Source organism: Mus caroli, chromosome 10, assembly GCF_900094665.2.
Source record: "Mus caroli chromosome 10, CAROLI_EIJ_v1.1, whole genome shotgun sequence".
Taxonomy (NCBI): Eukaryota; Metazoa; Chordata; class Mammalia; order Rodentia; family Muridae; genus Mus; species Mus caroli.
This window is the reverse complement of record NC_034579.1, coordinates 16249245-16270333: the sequence shown is the minus strand read 5'-3', so window position 1 is coordinate 16270333 and position 21089 is coordinate 16249245. Positions and strand designations below refer to the sequence as shown.

Sequence of the window (21089 nt, the reverse complement as noted above, 5' to 3'; positions counted from 1 at the left end):
CCAGGGTTCCAGGGCCAGAGAGAAGACACACTGTCTGGGCTTTGTCTTCAGCTCTTTAGAGACAGGCCTTCATTATTGAGCAAAGCCAGACTGTAGCATTCTTGCTCCCTCTGCCTCCTAAGGGCTGGGTTTATAATTATGTGGTTGCACATCTGGCTGCTTTGCTTTTTCTGCTAAGAGAAACAGGACTTGAACTTTGATGCTCTGTCCTGTTGACAACGTCCCTCATTTGCAAGGCTTAAATCACTCACAGTATTCACCTAGTTCACTGGTGGACACATAGTGAAGTTACATCTAACCAAGAGCCAGAGAGGTCTAGGTTTCTGTGGATCAGATGATAGAAGCTACGGCGACATTACAATCATGGAAACCCCACTAAGAGTGGATGTTCTCTTTCTTTTTATCCTTTTCCACCTTGCCCCTCCCTCAATTCCAAGACTCAAGGTGGAGAGAGAAGAAAAGATTATCCCAGCAAGTTGAGAGTAGACAGGAAGTAAATGTTTCAGCCAACATTCAGGCTAAGAGTGTAGCTGTTCCAGCCTGTGTCTGTATGCTTGTCAGTCTTGAACCCTGTTGACTTGTGTTTAGTCAAAACGAGTCACACTGACTCTGTTCAACTGTACCGTTGATAGGTCAGTCCCTAAAATGCAGACATGATGCATGAAATACGTAAAAAGCCACACAGGTCTTTTGGTAGTCACACCGATACCCCCCTGCCCACAAAACCCACTTGGTTGTCACGAAGGTTCATTGGGAATTCAACAGCAGCTTGGTCTATATATTGAGTTCTAAGCCTGTTTGGGCTAGAATGTGAGAGACTCCGTTTCTTCTTGTTACTAAGAACAGGGGTGTGCAGGAAGGGAATGAAGGAAGAAGGGAGGAAGCAGAGGGAGAGAGGGAAGGAGGGTGAAAAACAAGTCTCTATTGTAGATTTAAGATACAATTATGTTAATAATTGAGTAGACTTAAGCAGGCCCTTCCGCTCTTTCACAGTCTTCACATCACAGACCTGAACAACTGCAGTCTTTGTAAAGAGTCTTGGTAAAGCTGTAAGCTTGGGAGGCAGAGCTCACACAGACAGATGTGGGGAGTGGTCGGCTCAGCAGTCACTCTGAAGGGCAGTATCAGGCTGGTGGCTCAACAGCACTCACTCAGTAAACAGGATGGATGGCCTGTGAGTCACGCTGGGTAGTTCAGCTCGATTGGCTAGGCTAGGAGCTGGAAGGCCAAAGCTCACACCCTGTGCTGCCTAGCCAGCTGTGCTGTCCTGGGAGCATGCAGAGAAGTACACGACACATGGATAGCGAGAGCTGTATACCAGGCATGTACATACACAGCAAGATCTGCAGTGAGCGAGCTGGCAGCAATCCAGGTACATCACAGTGTTGATGGCACTGGCTACAGTCTCCCAAAGGAGACAAATGAAAACAGAATGTGCTAAGTACTAGAAGAAATGGGAGCAAAGTTCTGTTGGCGGCAGAGACGGGTAATGAGGAGTTTCTGGAGTACAGGGTACCTGTGCTGACTGTAAACAGTGTACCCTCTGCCAGGGAGGGAGGGGATCATGCACAAGAGCAGGAGGGAGTTTGTCCTGTGTGGCACAGGGAGTAAAAGGGCAGATTCACAGCCTTCAATCACTCACCCTGATTTTAAAAAGAGAGTCAAGTTCCTTTATAAATGAAGGATTATTACCTTTCCCCTTTCTTTTGTTAAAATACTGATTTTTTTTTACTTGCTTTAAGGAGGGAGTTATACATTTTATATAGTACATATGTGCTGCTTTTCAATTTTACTATATGAGAAAAAAAAATCTTCAGAAGTTAAGATCCAGGAAGCATTACTGTGCTAAGTCAGGGAAGAGAGCCAAGAATACAATTCTGTCCCACGACGGAAGGAAGCTCATCGAATGACCAATGCTGATCTGAAAAGTTCTCTTAATTTCATTAAAACAGTAAGAACTAGAGGTTTATACACTTGCTTCACAAGGTAGGGGAGAAGGGGGACGTGGGTAACTTAGTGGATGGTAAGTGGTTTGGGGAAAGATGAAGAGGAAAGAAAGCTGCCCATCTGTGACAGCATCTGGGTGTGACACCAGCTTCCAGTTAGTCTCCCCTTCTTTACCAGAAACCCATCTGGAAGGACCTGCAGGCAGGTAGAGAATTCAGAGACAACTCCCCTCTTCTAGCTGCTCTCCAGGTCTCTACCTCTGTCCAAGGAGTCAGTAGTACACAGAAGTGGCAGGCAGGGCTAACGTTGTGTTTCCTAAAGCTATTGAGCCTTTCCTATGTCACCTATGGTTCAGATTAGCTGAAGGGCCACAGTTTAAAGGCTAGTTCACCGGCCCAGAGAACGATGGGGAGATGACAGAACATTAGAGGGTGGGCCTCACCTTACTAAGTACAGTTCATTGGAGGTGCATCCTGGGGAAGGGGACTTTAAATCCTGCCCCTTCCAGTCACATGGCCCTTCCTGCTTTAGGGTGAGCAGTTTCCTTTGTAGCAATGTATCTCCACAAGACCAAAAGCAATGGTGCCAACTGATCAGAGCGGAGACTGAAACCTCCGAAACTAAGTCAAAATGAAACTGCCCCCATTTGAGTACACTATGTGGGTTGGCTGTTTTGTGATAGTAACAGAATACAGACTTGGAACTATCTAATCCACACTGGTGCTGTTCATTCCAGCAAAGCAAGCTGAGAGTGTGGCTAGGCTTCCCGTATAGTGAGTGTGAACAACGTAGAAACCCAGGACCTGAAGATGCGGTGCTGAGAGGACTGGGTGTCCTGTACCATTTATATTCCAGCTTTGGTTTAATGTTTTCTTAATGTTCAAAAATGCCTCTAGTTTATAAAACTGCACACTGTCCTTTACTGAATCCTGTAAATATTTTTAGAACACAGAATGTCATGAATATTTTTTAAAATGGAAGTTTTTCTAGACTTTTCATAATTTTTAAATTTAGCTAAGTAGAGTCAAGAAATATCAATATGTAAGATTTTCACCATAAGACTTACATGCATCTTGGTCTGTAATAGTTATTTTTCAGGCATTTTGGACAGGCTCTTCTATCCAAGCTGAACCACTTATGATCCTTTTGCCACATCTCCTGAGTGCTGACATAGTTGTGTAACATGAGCAGACCTTAAACTGTAATATTTAAAGCCAAATTGAAAGCCCCAAAGACAAGCTGAGTGAGTGACATTATTCTGAAAAGAAAAAGATGCCTAAGCACTTGGTTCTCTAAGATTTGAAAAATCATTCTTGTATTCTTGTTAGATTATTTTTTCCAGTATTCGGGGTCAGAGCCAGCAGATCATGCCTACTATATCCACCACTGAACTGACATCTGGTCCTTAGAGTCATTTATCATTATTATTTGTTTTAGAGAGCGTTTCTCCTTATGTAGCTTAGACTGGCTTAACCTTGTGACCTTTCTCAGTCTCCCCAGAACTAGGATGGCATGTCCAGCCTACAAATTCTTTTTTTCTTAATTTAAAAACTGTATTTGTCCGTATTGTGTGGGTTTATATGCGCAGGATTTATGACTGCTGGCGCATGTTCCCCAGCACACATGTGGATCTCAGAGGATAATTCAGTGGGGTGGTTCTTCTCTTACCATCTTTATGTGGGTCCCAGGGATCAACTCGGGCCATTAGGCTTGGTGGCAAGTGTGTAACCCACTGAACCATTTCCTCGGCTATCCAGAGTCTTTCTTAAACAATGATTTCATAGAGCTTTGTGCTGCTAAAATACGGAGACATCAAAATGCTGCTTTCTCCCCAAAAGTGAGCAAGCCTGGGAAGTCAGGAACAAGCTGCGATTTGAGCCTCTCAAGGAATCAGCTGGTTCTGGGAATTAGGTAACAATGCTGTGTGGTCCCAGGAAAATCACAGCAGACGAACCAGCTTGAAATGAGGCCCTTTAGACAACATGATTATATAAATGCCTCTACGGTGACTCTTGGTACTTAACAGGCTATAATTATTTAAGGATTGTGAAATCTTATGAAGGGTTTCCACCCTACAACATGGTATCGTAGCAACACTTGACAGATACATGACCCAAGGTAAAGAAGAAAGAACATAACAAAAGCAAGTCTTTGTTAGTGGCCAAGAAAAAAATGTTTTATCATCCTTGAAAAAGCTCCATGTACTGAAGGGGGACTTCAAGAATCCTTCCCACATCCATCTACTCGCAGAACGCTTAGATGCAACATGGAAGGTGTGGGCCATGGCAGAGGGCAGACACGGGTTGTAGTGTGCTCACAGGGCAGCATGACGACAGGACACAGGCTCTGACGCCATGCTCATCCTTCCTAATGGGGAGGGTGGGGCGGAGCTTCCCACCTCAGTGTGGACATGGAAGGGGAAGCGCATAGCTCTGCAGAGGAAGACCAACAAAGCGACCTGAGTGTGTGCTGGCCTTTGCCCTTCTCAGTAACACATGCTAACTAGAAACAGCTTACAACCCAGTATCTATTTCATGGAGATCTTTAAGTTCTTAAACGAGTTGGAAATTTCCCCTTTATGATATAATAAGGATATACTTAAAACAATGTAATTTATACAATTAAAAACCTCTACCTATCTGATCAAACACTAAACACTTACTAATACTGAACAAATTGAATATTTTAAATATTGTTGTCCTTTCAATCATCATCACCATCTGTGATAGGGTTTTCCTAAGCTGTAAGGCTGGCCTTAAACCCCTGGGCTCAAGGGATTTCCCCTGAGTAGCCGGGACTGCAGCCCCTTTGGCCAGCTTCTAAGTCATCTGTAAGAAGGACTTTATTGATATACACCTTACTGTTTCAAAACAGTGGCTTAATTTTTCAACACGAGGAGATGTCCAATACTGTGAATCAATATCCTGTGTTTTGAAGGTGGCTGATGACAACATTTAGGACGCGCCAGAGATAAAAATATGCAGTCCCAGGTTGGCCTTTTTGGCATTGTGGTTATGTTAAACTGATAATTTTGGTTAACAGGAGACCTGGAAAAGCTCTAGAAATAGGATCGTTTCCTTTTAACAAAAGATCAACCTCTTGAGGAAAGCTGTGTTTTTAGGTGGCCCTTCTCTGAGCCAGAGACGCACCTCCTGACCAGCCCAGCTTGTGTCCTCCCCACTGACCTGCAGCTGAGGCACTCAAACTACCGCTTAGAGTGCGATGCTTAATGTGCCCCACCAGGATCATCAATGAACGTGGGCTGCTCGTGCTAGAAATGCTTGTTTTCTCTTTAATCTCTCTTTTGTTATCATGAACTCAGAAAGGGAAAACAAAACTTCATTGTCTTTTCCTGTACGGCAAAGCTAACAAACAGCTCAAAATGCCCGGAGGTAAAAACCTCTCTCTTTTTCTCCAGGGTGTAATTTCAAGCCATTCTGATGACAGCTATTGGCGGTAAAACCTGTGTAAAACATTCAGCATATTTCAACAATGTTAATAATTAATGAACATCCTATGTCATTAATTTATAATAAATCCAAGCTGCTTCTGCATTTTTAAATGCTTTGCTTAGGATTTTGCCCTACAAGTAATTTGTTGGAGCTGACCGGCTTTAGAAGCCCGGGCTTGCAGGCCAGAGTACACCTTCTGAGAGTGGTAGCTGGTGTTTACTGAGAGCTGGGGTCCTAGGAGACCTAACTACTTTCCATAGCCTGCAAAGGGCTTTTCTCACCATTAGAACGCGTGTTGGAATGAAGAGACGACTTCCTGCTAACGGCAAGAGAACAATGTGTAACTATGATTATTACATATAATTGGACATGGGTATTCCCAATATATTTTAGTAGGCAAGTTTGCTCTTTTTTATGTTGGCTTAGAGGTACTGGGTGCATAAAATATTTTGACAGTTTGTTAAATAATATGAACTGATAAAAAAAAAGCAACGAATACTGAAGAAATAATTTCCAAGTGCTCAGTCAGTTTATTACTAGTTCTTACATTAACAAATACAGAACAGACTAATTTTTATTTTGGTTTGTTTTTTGAGACAGCATCTTGTGAGGCTCTCCTTATAATGATTTCAAACTCGATCCTCCTGCCTCACCTGCCAGAGTGGCAGGATTCTAGGTCAAGGAACTCCCTCTTTTTTTTTTTGATGTCTTTTTTTTTTTTTGAGCTTTTATTTGTTATCTGTGTATGTGCAAAGATAAATGTCCTACTCATTGTTAGTTTAGAACTTTGGAAAAGAGCAAAATTGCTACTTTTCAATATTTTACGTTCGGATTCGTGCAGCAGTTTCTGGGTAGTTCTTTGTCTACCAGGCACACAGATACCTGAGGCTCTTCCAAAACTGCTGGAGACTCTATCAGCAGGTCCCCAATGGTCTGCTTAGTTCTAATTCTGAATTAACAAATGTTTAGCCATCTTCTACCTTTGACCAATTAATCCCATCACTACTATTGATATAGACATGACAACTCAACCTTATTCACATGATCTATTCACAACTTAGAAAATCTTTTCTTAGTTACTATTCATTCAAAGAACCATTTATAAGAATTAGGGATAAGAAATTTGGTGCAAGGTAGGCATAGTGGTTCAGGCAGGAGTGGTACTGGGAGTTGTAGTCTAGCCTGGGCTACAGTATGAACCCTTGTCTCAAACACACGAACAAATGCAAAAATAACTGGTCTGTGGGGAGACATTCTAAGGGTTCAAATGTTGGAGGCCTGGTCCCTATGTGGAGTTAATGACAAAAAAGACATTGTATGTATGTTCAGTGAAGATGTAACTTCTTTGAGATATACTCTGACCTGTAGTGGGCTGCATCCTCATATGCATAACCCTGCAAATACGAATGGTCAAGCATCTATGAAGTGACTAATTCCTCCAAGCAACGTGGAGATGCATTAAAATCATGGTGGGATAGCATTTCGTACTCAGGACTTTTAAATTAAAATATCACAAATGTTGAAAAAGATGGAGAAAAACTAGAACCCTTGTTTACTCATACTGGTGGGAAAAATTGAAAAAGACAAAGACCAACCAAACCAAACTAAACTAGCAACAACAAAACCCAAGCAACCAACAAATGCTAGAGCCAAAATTATGGTTCAGAGAAGTGGGAATCAGGACCTCAGAGCACCTCTTGCTCACATTTTCACCACACACACAAGGGTACGCCTGAAATATCCATTTAGTGCTGAATGGACAGAGGAAAGATGGTACACACACACACACACACACACACACACACACGCACGCACAAAGTAACAATCCTGTAGAAGGAAGCTTGGCAGGGATTCTCCTACGAGAAGTGTTTGAGTCACAGGACAAGATGCAGTTTGATGCACACACCAAATTCACAGACGCAGGGAAGGCTGCTGCTGGGCACCAGGGCAAAGCGGGGAAGGAAGAGTGAATCCATCAGCAGGGACCTACTGCAGCTCAACACGGTGCAGAGAGCTAACACACTGCATTACTGACACTGATGGTCTGTTAGAACAAACAAACAAACACCCAAAAGTAACAATAGCCAATGGGGAAATATCCCTCCATGGATTCAAATACAACCAGCAACATTAAAGCACTCAAGAGGCAGTATTGTGGCTGGTGACTCGATGACAGTTATGCACATGGATACTGAAGTGAATACATGAAGGCTCTGCATTGTGATGACAGGATTGTGGGCAATGTTTCTTATATAAAGGGTTATGTATTACTAACTTTTTTTTTTCTTTTTTGGTTTTTCAAGACAGGGTTTCTCTGTGTAGTCCTGGCTGTCCTGGAACTCACTCTGTAGACCAGGCTGGCCTCGAACTCAGAAATCCGCCTGCCTCTGCCTCCCGAGTGCTGGGATTAAAGGTGTACACCACCATGCCTGGCTTGTATATTTTCATAACCTAAAATAAATCTGATAAGTAGTGTTGTTTTAAAAAGACAACTGAGGGCTGGTGAGATGGCTTAGTGGGTAAGAGCACCCGACTGCTCTTCCGAAGGTCCAGAGTTCAAATCCCAGCAACCACATGGTGGCTCACAACCATCCGTAAGGAGATCTGGTGCCCTCTTCTGGAGTGTCTGAAGACAGCTACAGTGTACTTACATTAAATAAATCTTTAAAAAAAAAATAAAAAATAAAAATAAAAAGACAACTGAAAAATAAATTCGCCTTTGCATCTTAATAGACTCAGTTCCTTCATTTCATACCTAAAACTCACTCAGACTATAAAAGGCAAAACTACCCTTGTGGCTGTGGGCAGTCTTGTTCTGGTTTTGGGACAGGATCTTGCTAAAAGCACACCTGGCCTCATACTCATGATCTCCCTGCTGCTCTGTACAGCCTCGCACTGGGACTGCAGGCACAGCATCTGCCTCACTCCCCCACTGTCGGTCATTTGGAAAGACTATCCAAATTCCTATAGACTAGAAGGATCTTCTGTGCTGCCCTTACTCTCCAGAAGAAGCAAGTTTACAACTTGCTTGGTTGTAACATGTAGAACCTGGCCTCACCCACTCTCATGGGAAAATTTAGATCATCTATTGCTATTGGCTATGAAATTGCGGAGTAGATATCATGACAGCCGCCACACCCCAGATCTGTTTGGGGATTTACATTTAAAAGGATTAACTGCTATAAACCGGAAGCACACTTAACATAATGAGGAACACAATCCTAAAACACAATATTTGATTTCACACCCTAGGTGTGGCTTCGGATCTCTCCTAGAGGACTTGGATCAGCTCAGGTGTTGTAAATTGTAGACAGAAAAGCAATATCCATACATATGAAAAGTTCAAAATACTATGTTCACATGTCTGAGAACTGCTCAAGGACATGGGCCCCATCTGGTTATTAACACTCATTTGACCCCCACCCCAACCCAAGACAGGGTTTCTCTGTGTAGCCCTGGCTGTCCTGGAACTCACTTTGTAGATCAGTGGCATCAAACTCAGAGATCTGCCTGGCTCTGCCTCCCAAGTGCTGGGACTAAAGGCGTGAGCCACCACTGTCCAGCCATTAATAACCATTGTATACCTCTAAACATACTTAATATATCTCTTTATGGATCTATGAAGAATTCTCACAACTCCTAGCTCCAGACTTGGTAAGGAAGAACTCCCACACATAGAAAACTGCAAGTACATAAACACTTTTTAGTTCTCAGTGACGTCATTTCATTGAAATGTAGCTACAGTCTCTGGATGCAGTATTTGCTTGGCTTTTTCTAATGACTCTGACTGACCTCACACTTTTCCCTGGGTTTGGGTAACAAGGTTTTACGTAACCTAGGCTGGCATTGAATATTCCTATGGATGACCCTGATCTCCTGAGCATCTTGTTTCGAGCTTAAGTTGGGAATTTTGATTATCAGAAAACTACTACAAAACCAAACGACTCAAAGCAAGAAGCCTTCTTATTGGTTTCAGGAATCAAAGCCAGGGCTTCCTACATGAGAAACATGTGCTAGACCCTAGCCTTAAAACATCTTAAGATGTTACATAAAAATGTTAATCTTTAACCTTATAAGGGCTGTTACAGAAAATCATGAAACCCTTGCATTGTTAATGTTAGATCAAATCAAGTAAGCAGAAAGATTAAATATTAACTTTCACCTTCTTGGCTATTTGTCATATTACTTGCTCTTTGGTTATTTTATTTTATTTTTCAGGTTTTGTAATTTTATTTAAACATAAAACATGCACACAAGCCATCTATTCATCTTCTTCGCTTCGTAGCCTGGCGTTGGGATTGGTGACTCTGATGGCCAGCTGTGCTGCTCTTTCTACAATGGCTTTTCGGTTCTTAGAGGACACGTTGTGAGCAATCTCAGCACAGTAAGATTTGTCGCACATCAGCAGCACCTCCAGCTCCTTGGCATTGTGGACCAGGAACTTGCAGAAGCCACTGGGCAGCGTGTGCTTGGTTTTCTTGTTGCTCCCGTAACCGATGTTGGGCATCAGGATCTGGCCCTTGAACCTTCCCGCCAGTTTCGCTTAATTTTCACATATTGGTCTGACTGGTGTCTGATGAACTTCTTGGTCCTCTTTTTGACGATCTTGGGCTTTACCAGAGGCCGAAGGGCAGCCATGATGCCGCAAAATAGATGGCAGCCACCTCGTAGGCAGCACCGAGGAAGAAGCTGGTCATTTTATTTTATTATGTTTTTTCTTTTTTTTTTTTTTTTGGTTTTTCGAGACAGGGTTTCTCTGTGTAGCCCTGGCTGTCCTGGAACTCACTCTGTAGACCAGGCTGGTCTCGAACTCAGAAATCCGCCTGCCTCTGCCTCCCAAGTGCTGGGATTAAAGGCGTGCGCCACCACGCCCGGCCTTTTTATTATGTTTTTGAAGACATTAAAAACATTCTTGCATAACCTAACAGGTTACAGTGCAGAAATGGTTTGTGGAATCACCCTTTAAAACTGAATAGGACTGAAGAAAAGCAATTTCTCATTAAGAATCCTGATTTTATGAATCCCTGTGGATCTTTTGAAGTACGATATAAATCAACAAACCTAATTATTTGTATTATGGAATTTATTTATACACATGCACTGCTCTAATACATGATGAAACATTTTAGATTTCACTAAGCAAACTGTCTTTTGATTAAAAAAAGCACAACTCACTCATACTGAGTAGTCATGTGCTAGTTATTCATGAATGCTGAGAATCTGAAGGGCTGATAGACCTGTCAGTTACAGCTCAGTAAAACCTTCATGTTTCACGATGCTCTGATGTGCGACACAAAGTACAGGGTCAAGTTCTTATCACACTAGGGCCTGAGACTCGGCGGGACAATATCATTTGAGAGAATAACTACTAAATACCAACTCAGTAAAACGCCATTAGAATATTTTAGTGGGCTTAATTGAGTGTATGATTTGTACCTTAGAAGATAACTGTTAATTAAGTCTTGGCACAAAACATGTCACACACCTTTAGTTTATGTGACAACATGTGCCACTGCCTTGTTATTCTCCCTGCTGATTTAAGTCTCTGTCCCTTTCCTTTTCTGCAATCTCATTTCTAGAACACACGCAGAGTTGTAGGTTCAGCTCCAGCAGCTGTGGTTGGGACAGTTGCGGGGAGGGGGTGAGGGGGTTCTGGAGCAACACACACTTCCTAGGAAAAAAATTTTAATTTCTGACCTCATTCACCCCTCCCAGCTATTCCTTCCTTTTAGTTTATATATATATATATATTTTTTTTTTTGTTTAGAAGAAGCTAGTTGAATTACATTTAACCTAGAATACTTTGAAGTCTTGGAAGATACAAGTCAGGGAATGATGATGCTTTGACAAATTTTACTGATGGCTGCTTTTTCAAAAACAAGCAAATAAACAGCAAAACACCTAATCTAAAATCATCTAGCTGAGGAAAGTTCCAGAAAGGAAGTGTGATCCCTTCAACCCCGTCCGATGGAGGCTGAGAACAGACCACTAACTTACTGAAAGCCTTTCAGACTCTATGCTAGAGACTCCGGACTCGGTGACTACTCGCTGAAGACTTAAGTGAGTACCAAGGTGCTGGGAAAGTAGTATGGGCTAAGGTGGCTCACAGGGCAGCAGGGGCAGAGGGGCTGTTCGCTTCTTGCCTCACTCATCCCTAACCATCCCTGTCCAGGGCTGGTCCAACGGAAGCAGGCGTCTCCCACCTGTGTGTACTCCATGGCTGAGCTGCTGGGCTGCCGTGTGGGCGGAGGACATACATAGATAGCTACGCCTGCTCATCTCTCCTCTAAGCTTAGAGCTTCAAACTGAAGCTGGAGTCAATGGAAACAAAGCTTTCATGTTTTCTGTTTCTGCGAGGTCTTTGTAATATCCAAAACCCAAGAGATGGAAACAAAACAATAGGACCAAAATTCAGTATCATTTAAAAATTAATCTAGGATATTAAGACTTCTCTGGCTTAGCCCCAACCTTTTTAAATTTGAAATTTAACTGTTGACTTATCCCACTTCCATGCCAAGTAATGTGTAGTTCACATGATGTTGGCAAACTTATCGTATCATATCGAAATACAAAACCAGCTGCGCATTCATCATTATGTTTTATCCTAAGACATGAAAATCCCATGTGAATCTGCTTTACACTGTTTTGTTTAGCAGAGCTATAAAGGTCAAACTCAGGACGGTGAACACAGTAGACAAGTGTTCTACTCTGGACCCCCCCCCGCCCCCCGTAAATAACACTTGTGTGTAGAGAGCGGTCTACATGAAATATGCTCAAGGGCAGAAAGAATCTGGAAATTAGTTAAGCGAGCAAATCATATAGGAGGAATTTTGCTTTTCTTTGATGTATGTTGAAGCCTAAAATCTGAGAAGCCCCCATTGTACAACACTGTACACTGACAATACACATTTTTCTCTCATTTTGATCGATAATTAGTAAATAACTCATCTCAAAATTAGTAAAGTCAGAGTTAAAAGGCAAACACAAAATCAAAGCTCAAAGTCACTTCAAATATGCTGTCCCAATTCTGTACTTTTTAACCATAAAATATAAATAACAATTATTTAGACTATGAGTCATCTCCTAGTAGTTGATAATACATAAAATTCATGTCTTTCTCATAGCAAGTGTTTTATAGTAAAATATAAATTAAATGTACTTAAAAGCAAACAACTCCTTCCTTATCTCAAAACTTGAAGAATGTCTACTAGAGGAACTACTAGAGAAGAAAATACGGTGACAGCAATAACTCTTCAAAAGTAGCAGCATGAGCTCATGCAGGAAGTTTTCTCTGTAGAAAAACATGTAGATTTTTGTATGAAATTAAGTGTTCACAGGTCAAGACAAGGAAAGCATTCCAGTAGGAAAAGATGAGAGAGAAATGCAGGTTGTGTTTCTGAAATTGACAGATGGATGGATGGATGGAAGGAAGGAAGGAAGGAAGGGAGGGAAGGACAAGGAGGTAGGACAAATGCCTTCTTAATCCTGCAAATGTACTACTCTGCAGAGAAATGCCCATCTCCACCTCCACCATCTGGTCCAGAGGGAATATTAGGAGCAGTAAGAAATCAACAATTATGTAGCAAACTTTCCTACAGCTAACGTTTAACTGCATGTGGTCCTCCGTGGGCCTGCAGACTTTAGGAGACACTGTTGAGTCTTGTTTGTGCTTGTCACAGCAAGCAGCAGTGGTGTGGATGTGACTACTACACTTCCACCCAGCAAAGGTAACTTTAAATCCTGCTCTGCTTTCTAACCATACCAGCACTAAAAGGGCTTTCTTTCTCTTTTCAGCACACAGATCTAGTAAGAGCTTTCTTACGGGCTTCCACCCGCTGGAAGTGTTACTTTGTCACACTGGCCTAGCGAGCACTACATTCTTACAGATTCTTATTAAAGTTTTCACGACAGGCTTGCGCTGGTAACTTACATTCCATTCCGGCATCTTCCATGCTAAAACCCCTTCTCGAATGTGCTGCAACATATCTGCATGTCTCCCTCTTCTCGCTCTGTGTCCCACAGCCGGGCAAACACCAAACGGTCAGGCTAAGATTCTTTTTCCAGCTCGAGGTACACTCGGGAGAGAGTGAAAGGGTGACAAGACCTCTCTCCAACCCCACAGCCTGGTTTGAAACGGCAGTCCTGATCACTGAACCAAGTAAAACTTCTGTTCAAAAGAGTCAGTGAAGCTCACAGGAGCGTGGGAGGCCTCTCCTGGTTAAAAAATGCCCGTGAAGACACCCCAGTCTCAGGGACTCACTGGCTGTGAATGAAGCACACACTAGGAGATGAAAATGCCCTGCTGCATCTACTGTCCTTCTTTTTCTCCAGGCTCTTTTGCCTTTTGGTTTGGGGATCCCAACACATTTAGATCCTGCAAGGATCTAACCGTTCCTGAACCAGAAGCAACCATAGGCATGCATTCAGACTCGGTCATGCAGAGACCCCTCTGCTCTTTCTCCTCTCAGCTGCTGAGGACGAGTCACTGAGACCCAGCAGGAAGTAAAGGCTTTGACTTGCTTTAGCAGGTTCTAAGAAACCTGCTAAAGCAAGGGGGGGGGGGAGGGCCAGGGCCACGCGGTACAAACATTGAAACTCGAGAAATTATTTCTTCTCTGGAAGCTGCCACTTTGTTAGTTGGGAGTCACGTGGAACTTTGGGCTCAGTGCTAGTGAGGAGTCACGCGGAACTTGGGGCGTGGTGTCTCGCCACCTTGATGCTTTGTCTTTAAGAGGGGGTTCTCCCCTTTCCTTTTAAGATGGTATTGTAATTACAACATATCCCTTTTGTCCCTCCAAAGACTTCCACACTTCTATATTCTTCTCCCTGTTCCCCTTTAAATTCATGGTCTCTGTTTTATTAATTGGTACTCCACATGTAAACGGGCAGCGCCCATTTAATGTTACTTGTTTGTATTTTTTTCAGGGCTGACCACTGGCACTGGACAAGTTGGCGTGCTCTCTCCTGGGGAGGGCCACTTCTCTCATTCTCAGTTTTACTCGGTTATTTTTATTTGTGTGTGTGTGTGTGTGTGTGTGTGTGTGTGNGAGAGAGAGAGAGAGAGAGAGAGAGAGAGAACATACTGCCCGCAGGCAGATGCCTACAGACACAGAAGAGTCAGCCTACCTGTGTACAGGTGGTTGTAAGCTGCTCAGTGCGGGTTCTGGAAACTCAACTCCAGTTGTCCTCTGCAAGAGCCGTATGGACTCTCAACCACTGAACCATGTATTAAGTCTGGTTTATTTTTTGTTTTTTTTGAGACAGCAGCTCACTATGTAGTCAAGGCTGGACTGGGATTGAGCTTGCTATGTAGCCGAGGTTCACCTTAAACTCATGAAATTCCTACTTATGTTGATTCAGTGCTGGGATTATAGATTTGAACCACGATTCTGTGCTTTAAAGGGCTTTTGTGTAGAGTCACAATTAAAAGTCTTACTTACAGATATGGCGCGAGGTCCAGAAATCTTTGGTTAAAGCCAATTAACCTAATGAATTTAAGTTAACTACAAGCCCACCTTCAACTAGAAGACTCAGGTTTTTAGAAGAGATGAAACCATTGTGAGTGACCTTGAGTGGCCCCAGTGAGAGGCTGGACACCATAGCTTCCAAGATAGCTGAGGCTCAAGCACCCACTGAAGCCTTTATGAAGCCCATGGAAGGAGCTAAGGGGGGTGAGCTTCAGCCAGGGACCCCACACCCTCAGAACTCAGCACCCCCACAGCTGGGCCGCCTCCGTCCCAGCTCCTGACACTATGCAAACAGTGTGCATGACATAGACAAGTTGTCTGAAGCAGGATTTTACAACCCTGGTGCCACTGATCTTTAGCCTGGAAAAATCCTGTTATAGATAGCAGTTCAAACTTTATGATGATCTATTTGATGTCAAATGTTATTCTGAGAACTTTACACAAGTGGGCTGATCTGACATCACAACAATTACTTTATTATGCCAATTCTGCAGATGGAGTTCCTGGGCAGCAGAGGGAGACACCCAATGAAGCTAGTCTTAAGTCCACAGATCTGATCAATTTCTGGTCAAACATCCCGTGGAAAAATTGTATCTGTACTGATCATTGCTGCTTAAACAGTGCAGCCTAACAGCTATCCATATTGCATTGGGTATTATAGGAAATGTAGAAATGGTTTAGAGTATAGGGAAAGATGTGTGTGGAGTATACGGGAACAGTTACTAAGAAAAGGACTGAAGATTTTGAGTGTGGGAGCACTGGGGTTCTTCTCAGCGAGGACTGGAAAGTTCCTCTAACAGTCCGTCTTTCTGTAACTCTTACTCCACGCTCTGGGACAGCATGTACTCTTGAAGTGAAGAGAGGCAGAGCACCCAGGAAGCACTTAGGCCAGAATGGCCTGCTGAGACATGACTGGTACCACAAGGAGAGAAGAAAGGGAAGGACAGGGAGGACATTGTGTGGGCACAGCGCTCCACTCTTTCCCGAGAACAACAGTGTTTTAACTGAACGGTGATGCATTCATGCAGCAGGACAGCTGGCAGCCAACAAGAAGAAGGACAACAAAGGGTTTTCTATACACCGAGTGGCTCAGAAGATGTCCATGCCTAGCACACAGGCGATGGATGGGTGCTGACTCTTCCTAAGCTGTGGGGCACAGAATCTGTCTCAGAAAGAGGAGAAGTCCTGGCTGCTGCTATCTTCCTTGTTATCTTCTCAAGCCCAAAGCCCTGGCTTATCACTCCATTTTTGGTTCCATTTTGAATTTATTGCAAAACTATACTGATGAATGATATTGGCAGCTTACTATTTAAAAGAATGTAAATCACTTAAGTAGAGATTAAATGCACACAAATCCCAATAAGCTATGAGGAAATAAAGGTAGGTTTGTCAGTAAACACCACCTGATAATCCCTAACAAATATAAAACATGGAAACATTTCAGCAGCAGCAGTTAGACGAGGAAGTCGATTACAGAGCAGACCCTGGGAAGAAAATCCAAAGAGCTTATGTGCTTCCCTTCTATGGCCTTCCTTTCCACGTGCTCACCATGTCCTGCCCACTGCCTACCTGTTCTCCCCGGTCAGCCTCAGCTGTAACCACCTGGTCAAGGTCATGACCAGTGAGAGCTCTTCTCCATGCCTAGCCTGCATTCTAACTATCCTAGAGAGCTGAGAGAAGTCACGGTGAACTGTGGGCACAGCACTCAGTCTTCCCCTGCTGATGGAGCACCTTGCCCCCTTGTCCTTGCTTTGCCATCTGAACCTTTGACTCTGACTAGACTGGGTTTTATGCGGTAGGCATTCTATGTGCTCAGGAGACATCAGCCAGCATTCGTTTGTTCTCCCCACTCCTGGCTTTCCTGACAGGTAATTGAGGGGTAAATTTGTACGTTTCAGGTGTATAACATAATAGCATGCTTATGCACACACTGGAAAACGATTACCACAATTAAGTTAATTATCATCTCCATCGAGGGCCTAGCACTTTTATGTGTGGTGAGAAAGAGAGTATCTCCTAGCGAGTTTCCAGTCCAATATCCTTTCTCTATCGTGATCCCACTGGACGGAAGGTCCCAGAACTTGGAACTGAGTCTGTTCCTTCTGACAAACATCTCCCATTTCCCTGTCCCTTGCTTGTTTGTAACAGAGTCTCACACCAGAGCCTTGTGGGACCCTGCATCTGTTCCTATTCTAGAGAACAGAAATGGGCAGGGCTCAGGGACAGGGACACTTAAGGGACACGTAAAGGAAAAGACTACAGTGACTGAGGTCATGTGAACTGGTCAATCCCTTAAATTTTGTCCTACTTTGCTTTCCATTGCTGTGATAAAGGCCATGACCAAAAGCAACTTGGGAAAGAGAGGGTTTACTTTGCTTACACATCCCAGTCACAGTCACCCCCTGAAGGAAGCTAAGACAGAAACCAAGCAGGGCAGCAAGCACCCTAGAGGCAGGCGCTGAAGCAGAAGCGGCAGACAACACTGCTTTCTCAGCTTGCTTTTCTATACAAACCAGGCAAGAATCACCCACTGTGGGCTGGGCCCTCCCACATCAGACTTGCATACAGGCCATGATGGAGGCACTTTCTCAATTAAGGTTCCCCTTCTAACCAGCAATCTGAAAATGGTGCTGCACTTCACATTTTTTTATAAGAATTTAAAATATTTCACAGAAGAAAAATTAACTGTTTGTTACAATTATCACAATGGTGCAGATTAGACTTTGGTGTTTAGTAGAATGTGAATGTTTAACCAACCATAGGAGCTTGGTTATTACTATTTGGAGGCAAATATTAAGAGATTCCATGTATAGTTTACCTGTAGTTATAGAAAAGGAAAAGAACAGAGGTTCATTTCATAAAGGAATGTAGAAAACTTATACACCTGCACCACTGACAACTAAGAGACCCCAGCTAGCCCGGCAGCTGACAGTTCCTGCAAAATAGTTTGTTCTTTCTTGACCACACCCAGATTGCTTCTCATCTCAAGGATTAGACCTAATCTTAAGCACCCCTGCGCACACACAGCACTTTCTTTGGACCCCTTTGATTCCTAATTCTCCATTCTTTGTGTTCAAGAAGTCAGAGTGGCTCTGGAAGGCCTCCTGCCGCGCTCACAGCAGCCATGGCTGTGTGGGGACTCTGTCTCAGTAGTTGTCTTCTCTTTTCCTTTAGGAGGTTCCCAGAGGACACAATTTACAAACTGGGAAAGGATGCTGCTGCTTGGCTAGTCCCAAATGTATAGTGCTTCGGACAGTGATGCCATGTGCTGTGTTCTTTAGAAGAAATCTGTGGATTCATTTAAAGGTGTGCTGTGCTCTGTGCAAACGCTTCTTCCCTGCTCCTCCTCCTCTTCCTGTAGAGCAGCCTAGCTTCCAGCTTGCTACATAGCCAAGGCTGGCCTTGAACTCCCGAGAGCTGTGTTTGTAGGTGTGAGCCACCAGGGCTAACTCCATGATTGCTTTCTTTAGAAAAGGAGCTGTGACCTGCTTGGGGTTTTCTGGTTTTGTTTTGTTGTTGTTTTGTTTTTTGAACTCTACACACTCGTTATTCTGGACTCCTATATGTAGACTTCAAATTATAAAATCCAATTTCCTTCAGGGCAGTTTAGGATGTTTTTCTACCAAGTCCATGATTGATCATGCCTCAGTCTTCTCCTTACTGTCACCTATAACCAACTTTCTAAGGCAACTTTCTAAGAGCCTCACAATGGTTCTAGGGAAAATTACACTGCAGTAACTTATATTTGGGTACACACACATCACACTCATGTAACAACAATTAATGAAAAAACAGCCATGAATTTTGAAGCAAAGAATGGTATGTGGGAGGGTCTGGTGAGAGGAAAGGAGGTGGAAGATAATGTAATGATAATTTCAAAAACAAAAGAAAAATTTCAAACTTTGTATGCTGGAAGCCAAAGAGCTTACTGAACAACCAGGCACAGCAACTGAGTGAGTGAGCATTAAGTTGTAACTGTGGGGAGTCAACTGCCTCCTTCAATGGAAGACTTCCATTCCTTCACACGCGTCTACTGGGTTTTAAGACGTAATGATATATTGGAGCTTTCCACTTTGGGGTCAGATCTTCCAGGTTAATTGCGATGTATTTCAGAGGGGATTCTGCTGATTCGGAGGATTAGTTGGCAGAGCCTGACAGCTGGACCCATGTTAGCCCAGAAACAGAAATGAGGACTGTGACCTACTTTCAAACGGGCTATGCAGTGATTTCTTCAAACACCAGATTTCCCTTTCTGTACAGAAGTTGCTCCATCCTGTGCTTCATGGTTCGTTCCATGATACTTTCTTGCTGACCATCTCTTCAATCAGCTGTGTTAAGCCTTCCAGATGCTTCCAGGGCCCAAGCTATGGTGGCACTGCAGTCGCTGCAGGACTCCTACCTCGAAAAGCAGCAAAGGGCTTCCCTCTTTTACAAATCCAGAAACACATTCATTAATCTTCCCTAAGAGCCTCAGTGTGGAAAAGCTTTACTCCAAATTGCAATGGCCTATTATCTTCAAAAAAAAAAAATCCAGTAATAAATGTAGTATCAAAAATAGAAAATATAAGTGAGCACAAAGCTCCCAGTCTCGGTTTCAGACCAGACACCACAAGCATTTTAGTGCATGCTCTTACAGAATATGCATTCATGTGCATGAAACAAAGCCGGGATCTTTATGTAACAGCATGTTGAAATCTACTATCTGGATATCTTCTGTGTAATAAGACTTCCTTTCCTAGTGGCTGCATGATACTGAGCTGTATAGAGCATCTCATTTCTATAGGACGCACTTTATATCTATAACCTTACAAATTACATGTTGTAGAGATGGTTGCCTATTGAGCTATAAATATTTGAAAGGGGCTCACTGACCAAATAAGAGAACCCTGGTAGACAATCGCATAATTAGCAAAAAGAACTAAGAGGAGAAAATAAGTCTTCAGTGCACACTGGTAAAAATAAAGAGAAAGGAAGCAGGCCTTACGGCAGAAAGCCAACTGGGAAATGCAGAGGGAATGGTGGGTGGGTTAGCAAATCTACTTGGCATCTAACAGAACTGTAACTGCTTTGGAACGATTGAAGCTAAACCTCACAGGTAAGCAAGCATACGAGGAGGGTGAGCACACTTACCAAGTTTCAAAATAGCTTCCTACAATAAGAATTATAAAACAAAAATAAAACAAAACCTAGGTGATATGCCCTAACTAGAAAAGGGTTATGTCACCAGGGCTGGGACAAATCCTGCCTCCTGACATAACACAGGCAAAACCAGCACCTCTGTGGCATTACTGACCAAAACATATAACCTAGACTTAATCATCTATTAGCCAAACCCAAAACAGAGATGCTACCACAGAAAAACTAGCCTAAATGTTCCCAAGAGGTGAGTAACTACACGGGGTTACTCTGGGGCAGTCCCCTGCAGCATCCTGGATGTGCCCCACTGGGCAAATGGCATAGACAGCAGTGCTGCACTGAGCTACTTTTTTGCATTTGAGATATAATACACCCAAAAGATAAAATCTTTTTTTTTTAGGACAATTAAATCTTACAGTTAAAATTGTGCGGTTGAAGAGATGGATGGCTCCTCTTCCAGAGAGATTAGTTCAATGCCCAGAACCCACAGAGCAGCTCACATCTCTAGTTCTGAGAGATTTGATCCCCTCAAGCAGACACATATGCATGCAAAACATCAACATACATAAAATTATATAAAAATTTTTTTTAAAGTTTAAGTCTTTGGGTCTAGTTAATTTGGGGTATGACTTTTTAAAATCAAAACATTTTTTATAATAATTTTTAAAAAGTTAACATTGGCGGAATCTAAGAGAAAAGTGCACAGGAACTCTGTCTCATTCTTGTAATTCCTCAACTTTCCCTGAGGCCCAACATTATATGAACGAGGCTTAAGGCAGGGCTACTCAAGCCCTGTTTATCACTGATCTTAAAAGAATGAATACAATGTCCGGGCTTTTTCAGATATACAAGAAAGCTAATGAAAATAGAAACAATTGAATGCAAAACTCTCAAATTAATCTTGTTCTAAAACAATTAGAACATCTAGAACAACTTCTCCAAAACAAAAGACAGAAAAGGAATTCAAGTTTCTCATGTACAAAGCCGGGCGGTGGTGGCGCATGCCTTTAATCCCAGCACTTGGGAGGCAGAGGCAGGCGGATTTCTGAGTTCGAGGCCAGCCTGGTCTACAGAGTGAGTTCCAGGA

At 42.9% G+C, this 21089-nt stretch overlaps 1 protein-coding gene and 1 pseudogene across 5 annotated transcripts in view; both read right to left on the bottom strand.

Annotated features, from left to right (window-relative positions):
- The window catches only part of Map7 (microtubule associated protein 7), a 132902-nt gene that overhangs the window by 61006 nt on the left and 50807 nt on the right, over positions 1–21089 (bottom strand). The window contains exon 1 of one of the 5 annotated variants that reach the window (XM_029482844.1): positions 13330–13803. The exons of the other annotated variants lie outside the window; for them this stretch is intronic. Coding sequence (XP_029338704.1) covers positions 13330–13351 — 22 coding nt within the window. The 5' untranslated portion in view covers positions 13352–13803. Of the gene's footprint in view, positions 1–13329; positions 13804–21089 lie in introns of those variants that run through there. 5 annotated transcript variants of the gene reach the window in all.
- Positions 9646–10052, bottom strand: LOC110302894 (annotated as a pseudogene).